At 41.2% G+C, this 13,834-nt stretch overlaps 1 protein-coding gene across 2 annotated transcripts in view; it reads left to right on the forward strand.

Moving 5' to 3' along the window:
- lingo1a (leucine rich repeat and Ig domain containing 1a) overlaps window positions 1–11,825 on the forward strand; it is a 255,057-nt gene extending 243,232 nt beyond the window's left edge. For both annotated transcript variants that reach the window (XM_071326805.1, XM_071326806.1), the window contains one exon: window positions 1,610–11,825. In XM_071326805.1, coding sequence (XP_071182906.1) covers window positions 1,622–3,469 — 1,848 coding nt within the window. In that variant the 5' untranslated portion in view covers window positions 1,610–1,621 and the 3' untranslated portion in view covers window positions 3,470–11,825. The remainder of the gene's footprint in view (window positions 1–1,609) is intronic.
- The last annotated feature ends 2,009 nt before the right edge of the window (window positions 11,826–13,834 follow it).

A 13,834-nucleotide genomic window follows, 5' to 3' on the forward strand; every position in this document is an offset into this window, starting at 1 on the left:
TTTCTGTAGCACATAAGTTGGATTTTGCAAAGGAAATGGCTAATGGATTGATGCAAATAATCATGATATCATTCTGACAGGTAGGCATAGCCTACTTTGTAGCTACTGTAGTTAACATTTAATAGAGAATGTTTTTGGGAAAGCCTTTCCATCTACCAGAAGATGGTTAGGCCTTTCATTAGCGTTGCAATATTTTGTCTATTTCTTAATTGGGGCAGCAGGTAGCCTAGTGGTTAAAGCGTTGGGCCAGTAACCGAAAGGTTGCTAAATCGAATCCCCGAGCTGACAAGTTAAATCTGTCGTTCTGCCCCTGAACAAGGCAGTTAACCCACTGTTCCTAGGCCGTCATTGTAAGTAAGAATTTGTTCTTAACTGACTTGCCCTAGTTAAATAAAGGTTCAAATAAAAATAAATAAAATAATTGTTTGAAACCAGGACATTTTACTTCGTATTATGAGGCATGTGTCACCTTACTTGAAAGTAGACTATAGCCAAAATCCCACCACAGAAATGTGAAGGCAATTATTTTTTATGAAGACTTACTCATATGCTGTTCTATTGATTTTCTTTACATTTTCTTTCATTGTCTATGAGGAAAAGGCATCATCTTGGTCATATTAGCAACCCATGATAATTGTTGCATATTTAACCCCCCCCCCCTTTCTATATTCCCCAATGGATATTTCCATCTCTGTCCATGCACATTTTAGAACGCCTTTTTCCTGCAAATATAATTTTAGAACATTCACCGCGAAGGTACATTGCCCCACTTAAAATGTGAAGTATTAATAGTTTATCAACATTTTAAGCTAAACATTCTGATCTGTTCCATCAGCCTTATTAATTGAAACGGCAGTGGAGATTTAAGAAGTGAGTATACGCAATGCCCACTGAAAAATAAGTGGGTATACGCCGCACACACACAATACATAACCAGGCAGCATCACACCCGAATGCCAGGAATTGATTCACATTCTTTGTGATACATCTACTGTCTGTCCGAGCTCAACATTTCCTCTTATGGATCATAAATGAGTCTAATATGGTGCTGATGTAACCATTGCATGCGAATCCTTCAGCGAACACTGTTCCATCAGTTCACAGGAGCCTCCTGCATCTGAAATGCCTTTGAAGCTCTGTGTAGAGTAGTGAGCATTGCAGAATTCAAACATGTCAGTTTTCTCCATTATGCAAATACATACCTTATTCCTAGTAACCCCTCACCCCCATTCCTATTTCCTTTGTGTCATTAATATTGCAGCAAAACTTTTACACTCAATTTCAAATTGTGTCACATGATTATGGCATCGCTTTACATCTTATTGCTTTTCATTGTTGGCGTCAAAATGCCTGGCAGAGAATAGTAGTCACTATTTTTCAAAAGAGAACAAACAGTATAATATGTTTTCATAGGACACTCCTTTTCCCACAGTTCAAAGCATTTTATATGGAGCAATACTGCAGAATGTGGCTTCAAAATACAATACAAAAGTGATCTCACTTTTCACCAATTTTAATGATAAGGAAATAGCCCAGTGTTATTTAGAGTATCTAATCAGTGATTGTTTTTCTGACATGTCCTTTCTCTGTCTCTCTTGTGTCTCCATAGGTAACCGATAGGATGGGGGCCAGGGAAGCGAGTGGGCACAGCTACCTGGTGGCTTGCTGGCAGCCCATTCTGATTCTGATGCTGGGCACCGTACTGTCCGGTTCCACCACAGGCTGCCCGTCCCGCTGCGAGTGCAATGCCCAGGAGCGCTCGGTCATATGCCACCGCAAGAAGCTTATGTCCGTCCCTGAGGGCATCCCCACAGAAACGCGGCTGCTGGACCTCAGCAAGAACCGCATCAAGACCATCAACATGGACGAGTTCGCAGCCTACCCCAACCTGGAGGAGCTGGAGCTCAACGAAAACACCATCTCGGCCATCGAGCCCGGCGCCTTCAACAACCTGTACGGCCTCCGGACATTGGGGCTGCGCAGCAACAAGCTCAAACTCATCCAGCTGGGTGTGTTCACGGGCCTCAGCAACCTCACCCAGTTGGACATCAGTGAGAACAAGATAGTCATCCTGCTGGACTATATGTTCCAAGACCTGTACAACCTGCACTCCATGGAGGTGGGCGACAATGACTTGGTGTTTATCTCCCACCGGGCCTTCCATGGTCTCAGCAGCCTGGAGCAGCTGACTTTGGAGAAGTGCAACCTGACCTCGGTGCCCACCGAGGCCTTCACCCACCTCCACAGTTTGATCTTTCTCAGGCTGCGCCACCTCAACATCTACGTTATTAAGGATTACTCCTTCAAAAGACTGTACCGGCTGAAAGTGCTGGAGATCGCCAACTGGCCCTACCTGGACACCATGACCTCCAATTGCCTCTATGGACTGAACCTCACCTCGCTGACCATCACCAATGGCAACCTGACCTCCATCCCATACGTGGCTCTCCGGCACTTGGTCTACCTACGGTTTCTGAATCTGTCCTATAACCCCATCCACACCATTGAGGGGAATAAGCTCCATGACCTTCTGAGGCTCCAGGAGTTTCACCTGGTTGGGGGCAGGCTGGCTATGATCGAGCCCTACTCGTTCCGAGGCCTAAACTATCTGAAGATCTTCAATGTGTCTGGCAATGCATTGAGCACCTTGGAGGAGTCTGCGTTCCACTCGGTAGGCAACCTGGAGACTCTGGCGCTTTACGATAACCCCTTGGCATGTGACTGCCGGCTGCTGTGGGTGTTCCGGAGACGCTGGAGGCTCAACTTCAACCGGCAGCAACCCACCTGCGCTTCACCTGAGTTCGTACAGGGAAAAGAGTTTAAAGATTTCCCGGACGTCCTGCAGCCCAACTACTTCACGTGTCGCAAGTCCAGGATCCGGGACCGCAAGGCGCAGCAGAAATTTGTGGACGAGGGAACTACTGTTCATTTTGTATGCCAGGCGGACGGTGATCCCGCCCCAGTCATCATGTGGCTCTCACCCCAGAAGCAGTTCATCACGACCAAAACCATCGGGCGGCTCACAGTATTCCCCGATGGCACCCTTGAGGTGCGCTACGCTCAGATTCAGGATAATGGCACGTATGTGTGTATAGCCAGCAACGCCGGTGGCAACGACACATCTCTCGCCCACCTGCATGTCCATAGCTACTCTCCAGACTGGCCTCACCAACCCAACAAGACCTTTGCATTCATCTCCAACCAGCCCAATGAGAATGGTGCCAATGGGACCCGAACCAACGTCCCTTTCCCCTTCGACATAAAGACCTTAATCATCGCCACCACCATGGGTTTCATATCTTTCCTTGGTGTCGTCCTGTTTTGTCTGGTGCTACTCTTTCTGTGGAGTAGAGGTAAAGGGGCCACAAAGCACAACATAGAGATTGAGTATGTGCCACGCAAGTCAGACGCTGGGATGAGCAGCAACAACGCAGACGCCCCTCGCAAGTTTAACATGAAAATGATTTAACGGGACCAAGGGAGCAAACAGACTCTTAACTTGAAATTGTAAAAAAAAAAAAAAAAACGTCAAATCCTCCCTTACAAATCTGTGGATCCTGGGATGTAATCATAAAGTAATCTATTTTCCCTGACTTAACTGTTGGAGATGGAGAGAGAAGTTCCTTGCTTTCGTAATATGTTGAGTATATGAGGGGGATGATAGCAAAGCAGACGCTCCACAGCGTTGGCAATTTCTGCAAGACCTTTAGGTACGTTTGTTCGAAAGCAAATTTTGTTGTGTACGATTCATATTCTTGTGGATTTATATTGGGAAGAAATTATAGAAAAAAAGAGATGAACCCTTCTCTATGTACGTAATAACCTGCCTTCACTGTCCTTTTGCCTGTGTTCTTAGTTTATAGATTTTTTACAGAAATTGAAATATTTGTTTACCAAAATGTTAAGAGTAGATTGTATGGGTTGATGAGCACATTTAAACAATCCCTTCTGGTACTTTGTCAGTCAGAATATACAGTACCAGTCAAAAGTTTGGACACACCTACTCATTCAAGGGTCTTTCTTTATTTTTACTATTTTCTACATTGTAGAATAATAGTGAAGACATCAAAACTATGAAATAACACATATGGAATCATGTAGTAACCAAAAAAGTGTTAAACAACTCAAAATATATTTTAGATTCTTCAAAGTAGCCACCATTTGCCTTAATGACAGCGTACCACACTCTTGGCATTCTCTCAACCAGCGTCACCTGGAATACTTTTCCAACAGTCTTGAAGGAGTTTCAACATATGCTGAGCACTTCTTGGCTGCTTTTCCTTCACTCTGCTGTACAACTCATCCCAAACCATCTCAATTGGGTTAAGGTCATGAGATTCTGGAGACCAGGTCATCTTGATGCAGCATTCCATCATCCATCCATCTCCTTCTTGGTCAAATAGCCCTTACACAGTCTGGAAGTGTTTTGGGTCATTGTCTTGTTTAAAAACAAATGATAGTCCCACAAAGCACAAACCAGACGGGATGGCGTATCACTGCAGGATGCTGTGGTAGCCATGCTGGTTAAAGTGTGCCTTGAACTCTAAATAAATCAATGACAGTGTCACCAGCAAAGCACCCCCATACCATCACACCTCCTCCATGCTTCACGTTGGGACCCACACATGCAGAGATCATCCGTTCACCTACTCTGCGTCTCACAAAGACACGGCGGTTGGAACCAAAAATCTCCAATTTGGACTCAACAAAGCAAAGGACAGATTTCCACCGGTCTAATGTCCATTCCTCGTGTTTCTTGGCTCAAGCATGTCTCTTCTTCTTATTGGTGTCCTTTACTAGTGGTTTCTTTGCAGCAATTCGACCATGAAGGCCTGATTCTCGCCATCTCTTCTGAACAGTTGATGTTGAGATGTGTCTGTTACTTGAACTCTGTGAAGCATTTATTTGGGCTGCAATTTCTGAGGCTGGTAACTCTAATGAAGTTATCCTCTGCAGCAGAGGTAACTCTGGGTCTTCCTTTCTTGTAGCGGTTCTCATGAGAGCCAAAGTTCTTGACATTTTCCAGGTTGACTGACCTTCATGTCTTAAAGTAATGATGGACTGTTGTTTCTATTTTCTTATTTGAGCTGTTCTTATCATAATATGGACTTGGTCTTTTACCTAATAGGGCTATCTTCTGTATACCACCCCTACCTTGTCACAACAGAACTGTTTGGCTCAAACGCATTAAGGAAAGAAATTCCACAAATTAACTTTTTAACAAGGCACACCTGTTAATTGAAATGCATTCCAGGTGACTTCCTCATGAAACTGGTTGAGAGAATGCCAAGAGTGTGCAAAGGTGTCTTCAAGGCAAAGGGTGGCTACTTTGAAGAATCTCAAGTATAAAATGAATTTTGGTTTGTTTAACACTTTTTCTGGTTACTACATGATTCTATGTGTTATTTATAGTTTTGATATCTTCACTAATATTCTACAATGTAGAAAATAGTAATATCAAGAAAACCCTTGAATGAGTAGGTGTGTCCAAACTTTTGACTGGTGTGTGTGTGTGTATGTATATATATATATATATATATATGTATATATATACACACACAGAACATATATATATGTATGTATGTATATGTGTGTGTGTGTGTATATATATACAGTGGGGAGAACAAGTATTTGATACACTGCCGATTTTGCAGGTTTTCCTACTTACAAAGCATGTAGAGGTCTGTAATTATTATCATAGGTACACTTCAACTGTGAGAGACGGAATCTAAAACAAAAATCCAGAAAATCACATTGTATGATTTTTAAGTGATTCATATGCATTTTATTGCATGACATAAGTATTTGATACGTCAGAAAAGCAGAACTTTATATTTGGTACAGAAACCTTTGTTTGTAATTACAGAGATCATACGTTTCCTGTAGTTCTTGACTAGGTTTGCACACACTGCAGCAGGGATTTTGGCCCACTCCTCCCTACAGATCTTCTCCAGATCCTTCAGGTTTCGGGGCTGTCGCTGGGCAATACGGAGTTTCAGCTCCCTCCAAAGATTTTCTATTGGGTTCAGGTCTGGAGACTGGCTAGGCCACTCCAGGACCTTGAGATGCTTCTTACGGAGCCACTCCTTAGTTGCCATGGCTGTGTGCTTTGTGTCGTTGTCATGCTGGAAGACCCAGCCACGACCCATCTTCAATGCTCTTACTGAGGGAAGGAGGTTGTTGGCCAAGATCTCGCGATACATGGCCCCATCCATCCTCCCCTCAATACGGTGCAGTCGTCCTGTCCCCTTTGCAGAAAAGCATCCCCAAAGAATGATGTTTCCACCTCCATGCTTCACGGTTGGGATGGTGTTCTTGGGGTTGTACTCATACTTCTTCTTCCTCCAAACACGGCGAGTGGAGTTAGACCAAAAAGCTCTATTTTTGTCTCATCAGACCACATGACCTTCTCCCATTCCTCCTCTGGATCATCCAGATGGTCATTGGCAAACTTCAGACAGGCCTGGACATGCACTGGCTTAAGCAGGGGGACCTTGCGTGCGCTGCAGGATTTTAATCCATGACGGCGTAGTGTGTTACTAATGGTTTTCTTTGAGACTGTGGTCCCAGCTCTCTTCAGGTCATTGACCAGGTCCTGCCGTGTAGTTCTGGGCTGATCCCTCACCTTCCTCATGATCATTGATGCCCCACGAGGTGAAATCTTGCATGGAGCCCCAGACCGAGGGTGATTGCCCGTCATCTTGAACTTCTTCCATTTTCTAATAATTGCGCCAACAGTTGTTTCCTTCTCACCAAGCTGCTTGCCTATTGTCCTGTAGCCCATCCCAGCCTTGTGCAGGTCTACAATTTTATCCCTGATGTCCTTACACAGCTCTCTGGTCTTGGCCATTGTGGAGAGGTTGGAATCTGTTTGATTGAGTGTGTGGACAGGTGTCTTTTATACAGGTAACGAGTTCAAACAGGTGCAGTTAATACAGGTAATGAGTGGAGAACAGGAGGGCTTCTTAAAGAAAAACTAACAGGTCTGTGAGAGCCGGAATTCTTACTGGTTGGTAGGTGATCAAATACTTATGTCATGCAATAAAATGCAAATTAATTATTTAAAAATCATACAATGTGATTTTCTGGATTTTTGTTTTAGATTCCGTCTCTCACAGTTGAAGTGTACCTATGATAAAAATTACAGACCTCTACGTGCTTTGTAAGTAGGAAAACCTGCAAAATCGGCAGTGTATCAAATACTTGTTCTCCCCACTGTATGTGTTCTGTATCTCGTCCATATCATTCACTACAGTCGTGGCCAAAAGTTTTGAGAATGACACAAATATTAATTTCCACAAGGTTTGCTGCTTCAGTGTCTTTAGATATTTTTGTCAGATGTTACTATGGAGTACTGAAGTATATTTACAAGCATGTCATAAGTGTCAAAGGCTTTTATTGACAATTACATGAAGATGATGCAGAGTCAATATATGCAGTGTTGACCATTCTTTTTTTTTAATCAATGCTTGGAGTTTGTCAGAATTTGTGGGTTTTTGTTTGTCCACCCGCCTCTTGAGGATTGACCTCAAGTTCTCAATGGGATTAAGGTCTGGGGAGTTTCCTGGACCCAAAATATCAATGTTTTGTTCCCCGAGCCACTTAGTTATCACTTTTGCCTTATGGCAAGGTGCTCTATCATGCTAGAAAAGGTTGGGAGAAGTTGCTCTTGGAGGATGTGTTGGTACCATTCTTTATTCATGGCTGTGTTCTTAGGCAAAATTGTGAGTGAGCCCACTCCCTTGGCTGAGAAGCAACCCCACACATGATTGGTCTCATGATGCTTTACTGATGGCATGACACAGGACTGATGGTAGCGCTCACCTTGTCTTCTCCGGACAAGCTTTTTTCCGGATGCTCCAAACAATCGGAAAGGGGTCTCATCAGAGAAAATGACTTTACCCCAGTCCTCAGCAGTCCTATCCCTGTACCTTTTGCAGAATATCAGTCTGTCCCTGATGTTTTTCCTGGAGAGAAGTGGCTTCTTTGCTGCCCTTTTTGACACCAGGCCATCCTCCAAAAGTCTTCACCTCACTGTGCGTGCAGATGCACTCACACCTGCCTGCTGCCATTCCTGAGCAAGCTCTGTACTGGTGGTGCCCCGATTCCGCAGCTGAATCAACTTTAGGAGACAGTCCTGGCGCTTGCTGGACTTTCTTGGGTGCCCTGAAGCCTTCTTCACAACAATTGAACCGCTCTCCTTGAAGTTCTTGATGATCCGATAAATGGTTGATTTAGGTGCAATCTTACTGGCACCAATATCCTTGCAGCAATATCCTGTGAAGCCCTTTTTGTGCAAAGCAATGATGACGGCACATGTTTCCTTGCAGGTAACCATGGTTGACAGAGGAAGAACAATGATTCCAAGCACTATCCTCCTTTTGAAGCTTCCAGTCTGTTATTCGAACTCAATCAGCATGACAGAGTGATCTCCAGCCTTGTCCTCGTCAACACTCACACCTGTGTTAACGAGAGAATCCCTGACATGATGTCAGCTGGTCCTTTTGTGGCAGGGCTGAAATGCAGTGAAAATGTTTTTGGGAGATTCAGTTCATTTGCATGGCAAAGAGGGACTTTGCAATTAATTGCAATTCATCTGATCACTCTTCATAACATTCTGGGGTATATGCAAATTTCCATCATACAAGCTGAGGCAGCAGACTTTGTGAAAATGTATATTTGTGTCATTCTCAAAACTTTTGGCTTCGACTGTACACTACATTAAGTTGTTTTTATACCTGTGGAGCGCAATGTAATTCCTCTAGTAAACACATTGTTTTAGTGGAGTAACAATGTTACATAATTATTTAGTAATTGCATTGTAATGGTATAGTATTTCAGTTACTGTTTCTTAGTCTACTCTTTATTGTGTCATAACAAACAATGCACAATTCCATTACTATACATTTCCAAAGCAAAGACAACTTCTTACAATTACTATAACATGTTACAGATGTTGTTAGTAGAGTAATTAAAGCATTACTACACATGTAAAATAGCAACTTAAACTGTTACCATGGGAGTTTCAAATACGTAATTTTGTTGGCATAATTTTGTTGTATATAAGGTTAGCTGGGTCATTGCTCTATAGCGGCTTTTGGTTCGAACATGATTCTTCTCAAAACCCCTCTAAATGTATTAATTCATTCATTTTTCAAGATTAGATCTCATCATCTCTGTTTTCTTGTGCTAGACACTGTGGCACACAATGTTTATTGGCCATAAACATTGCATTATTTTATCATATTTCGTCAAATATAATGATAATATACAGTGCATTCACACCCCTTGACTTTTTCCACATTTTGTTGTGACAGCCTGAATATAAAATGGTCACTGATCTATACATAATACCACATAATGTCAAATACGAATTATATAAAATTGATAAAGGTATTCAACCCCTTTTATGGCAAGCCTAAATAAGTTCAAGAGTGAACATTTGCTTAACAAATCACATAATAAATTGCATGCACTCACTCTGTGCAATAATAGTGGTTAACATGATTTGTTAATAACTATCCCATCTCTGTACCCCACACATACAATTATCTGTATGGTCCCTTAGTCGAGCAGTGAATTTCGAGAACAGATTTAACCACAAAGACCAGGGAAGTTTCCCAATGCCTGACAAAGGAACGGAACTGATTGGTAAAAATAATGAAGCAGACACTGAATATCCGTTTGAACATGGTGAAGCTGTTAATTAGGCTTTGAATGGTGTATGAATACACCCAGGCACTACAAAGATACAGACTTCCTTCCGAACTGAGTTGCCGGAGAGAAAGAAAACCGCTCAGGGATTTCACCATGAGGCCAATGGTGATTTTAAAACAGTAACAGAGTTTAATGGCTGTGATATGACAAACCTGAGGATGGCTCAACAACATTGTGGTTACTTCAAAATACTAACCTAAATGACAGAGTGAAAAGAACGACGCCTGTACAGAATAAAACAATATTCCAAAACATGCATCCTGTTTGTAACAAGGCACTACTGCAAAATACTGCAAAAAATGTGGCATAGGAATTCAATTTTTGACCTGAATCACTGGGTACCATTCTCAATATTTTCAAGCATGGGGGTGGCTGCATCATAATATGGGTATGCTTGTCGTCATAAAGGACTACAACGTTTTTCCAGGATAAAAAGAAAAGGAATGTAGCTAAGCACAGGCACAATCCTAGAGGAAAACCTGGTTCCGTCTGCTTTCTAACAGACACTTAGAAACTAGTTCACCTTTCAGCAGGACCATAAACCTAAAACACAAGACCAAATCTATACGAGTTGCTTACCAAGACGACATTGAATGTTCCTGAGTGGCCTACTTAGAGTTTTGACTTAAATCTGCCTCGAAATCTATGGCAAGACTTGACAAGTCTGTCTAGCAATGATCAACAACCAACTTGACAGAGCTTGAAGAATTTTCAAAAGAATAATGTGCAAATATTCCACAATCCAGGTGTGCAAAGCTCTTAGACTTACTAATACATATTGATTAGATAAGTATTGGGTGTTTTAATTTTCATTAGTACATTATATTTATTTTTTGTGTAGATTGATGGGGGGAAAAATTAAAAGCCAATTAAATCCATTTTAACCCTACTTTGTAACACAACAAAATGTCGAAAAAGTATAGGGGCGTAAATACTTTCTGAAGGGACTGTAATTGTATTATATTATCTATTTATTTTTGTTTTTCTCTGGGGAGCTAAAATCAACCTAATCGAAAATGTAGTGTTATATAAACATAGTCTATACGCAAACAATGAACAATGACACAAATAACAGAAATTACACATTATACACACACACACACACTTCTCTCTGTTCAGAAGATAATCCGGCTAAAAATGTTTGGATGCTATGACAACAACTGATGGTATATTCCATTGCATATTATTGCATGAATACCTTAGTATCTGTTTATCTGTTGCCTTTTGAATTATGTTACAGTGCACTCTAAAGAGTCTTACATAATGGGCTTATGTTGTGCTTAACATTTTTATGGAGAATAAAAGTTGGGATGCTCTACTTTGTTACTAATGTGCTCAGCAACCTGTAAAACACTTAATCCCATGTTAGGGAGCTTTGGTTGTCAGAAATATCATTGTCTGAATTTCTCGACCCTCCGCAACCACACCCCCATACAAAAATTCCTTTGCAGGTTTATTTTACTATATGATATCCCAAAAAAGGGTGTAAAGAAAAAAAAAAGTAAGTTCCTGCTGATCCTCCTGGATATACAATATGTGTAATGAATGCCCTTATCTTTTCAACTACACACTGTGGACAGCTGGGCTTTGCGGATATGTGCAGGATAAAGGCTATGTTATTGATGATGGATGACATTCCAGACAACGACACACAGTAATGGGTTGGAAGTATGGACTGAATATGCAGATGGTGCATCGACACAGATGGTTTCACCCATGGAGTGGTCTGAAGCAAGCAGCTTTGGAGTAATCCGTTTTGCTGAAAACCATGGTTCCCTCCCTGGCTGATTATGAATGCTCGCTTTGTTCAAAGTGTGGCAACTGTACTTAGCCTTTTGGTCCTGGTCGAGTCAGAGATTCATGGGAACCTCATTTCTTTCTCTTGTTCCTTTTCTTTTTTTTTGACCCAGGACTATGTTGAACATGTAGTCCCAGCCAACTTTATATGAAAATATATTTAAAAATCCATGAAGAAAAAAATCCATTAAAATTGTTCTGTGCAATAAAGGTAATATGCAGATTTTTTTTTATGTAAGTTTTTTTCTTGATGTTAAATTGTTGAAAATATGGTATGTTGTATTAAACAATCTATGGAGTTTTTTTAAACAGATAATAGTCCTATCTTGATTTAAAACTTAAAGCATTTATTTATTTCTAACTAAACACGGCATAACGCTATCTACCACAAAAAATGTAAGAAAAGGACATTCAGATCTGGCGGATGTAGATTACCAAGGGGGGTTATCATTGGTTTGCTTTCTACTCCTCATTATAGCCAATTAGCTATACTGTAGCAGGGATATTCAGATGCTTTAAAGCTAGCTGATTTCCTGTTTACAGGGAAGCATAATCCTTGCTATGCTTCCTGCCCCCTTGCATGTTAATCATCCTCCATCACTAATAGATCAAGTACCATGGAATATTAAGAAAATTAGACATTAAAGCCACAATCCTGCATTTGTTTTACATCCAACCCTGGACTTTGTTTGCTATGAGGTCTATGCAGGATAAGGCTGGAGAAATTTAAAAAATGAAGAGTTATACTACGTGCGTGAGGCATATTTTCAGGGTAATGTTCAAGAATCAATGCATTAATTTAAATTACTATTGAATGACAGTAAAATATAGCAGATTGTACCGTTTTAATGTTAGAAATGGCTATTATATTGCTACCCTTCTACACTTCTGTTTATCAACTTTTTCTTGATGAAAGCACACAATCCGATAACTCTGAAACACAAACTTGTAAGGGATAAAATATATTTGTGATTTTCCTACAATTGTCTCAATGAACTAGACCAACTAGTGATATACAGTAAAAACAGAGCTGAAAATAGGAATTTACCTCTGGTTACAGTATCCCAGAGTAACACAATGTTTAGATAGATAAAAGCATGTCATCAGATTCATATGTACAGTTGAAGTTGGAAGTTTACATACACTTAGGTTGGAGTCATTTAAATTAATTTTTCAACCACTCCACAATTTTCTTGTTAACAAACTATAGTTTTGGCAAGTCGGTTAGGACATCTACTTTGTGCATGACAGAAGTAATTTTTCCAAAAATTGTTTACAGACAGATTATTTCACTTATAATTCATTGTATCACAATTCCAGTGGGTCAGAAGTTAACATACACTAAGTAGACTATGCCTTTAACAGATTGGAAAATTCCAGATAATGATGTCATGGCTTTAGAAGCTTCTGATAGGCTAATCGACATAATTTGAGTCAATTGGAGGTGTACCTGTGGATGTATATCAAGGCCTACCAAACTCAGTGCCTCTTTGCTTGACATCATGCGAAAATCAAAAGAAATCAGCCAAGACCTCAAAAAAAAAGTGTAGACCTCCACAAGTCTGATCCATCCTTGGGAGCAATTTCCAAACGCCTGAAGGTACCACATTCATCTGTACAAACAATAGTACGGAAGTATAAACACCATGGGGCCACGCAGCTGTCATACCGCTCAGGAAGGAGACACGTTCTGTCTCCTAGAGATGAACGTACTTTGGTGCGAAAAGTGCAAATCAATCCCAGAACAACAGCAACTGACCTTGTGAAGATGGTACAAAAGTATCTATATCCACAGTAAAACGAGTCCTATATTGAAATGACCTGAAAGGTCGCTCAGCAAGGAAGAAGCCACTGCTCCAAAACCGCCATAAAAAAGCCAGACTATGGTTTGCAACTGCACATGGGGACAAAGATCGTAGTTTTTGTAGAAATGTCCTCTGGTCTAATGAAACAAAAATAGAACTGTTTGGCCATAATGACCATCGTTATGTTTGGAGGAAAAGGGGGGACGCTTGCAAGCCGAAGAACACCATCCCAACCATGAAGCACAGGGGTGGCAGCATCATGTTGCTGGGGTGCTTTGCTGCAGGAGGGACTGGTGTACTTCACAAAATAGATTGCATCGTGAGGAAGGAAAATGATGTGGATATATTGAAGCGACATCTCAAGACATCAGTCATGAAGTTAAAGCTTGGTAAGCAAATGGGTCTTCCAAATGAACAATGACCCCAAGCATACTTTCAAAGTTGTGGCAAAATGGCTTAAGGACAACAAAGTCAAGGTATTGGACTGGCCATCACAAAGCCCTGACCTCAATCCT

Source organism: Salvelinus alpinus, chromosome 9 (genome assembly GCF_045679555.1).
Source record: "Salvelinus alpinus chromosome 9, SLU_Salpinus.1, whole genome shotgun sequence".
Classification (NCBI taxonomy): domain Eukaryota; kingdom Metazoa; phylum Chordata; class Actinopteri; order Salmoniformes; family Salmonidae; genus Salvelinus; species Salvelinus alpinus.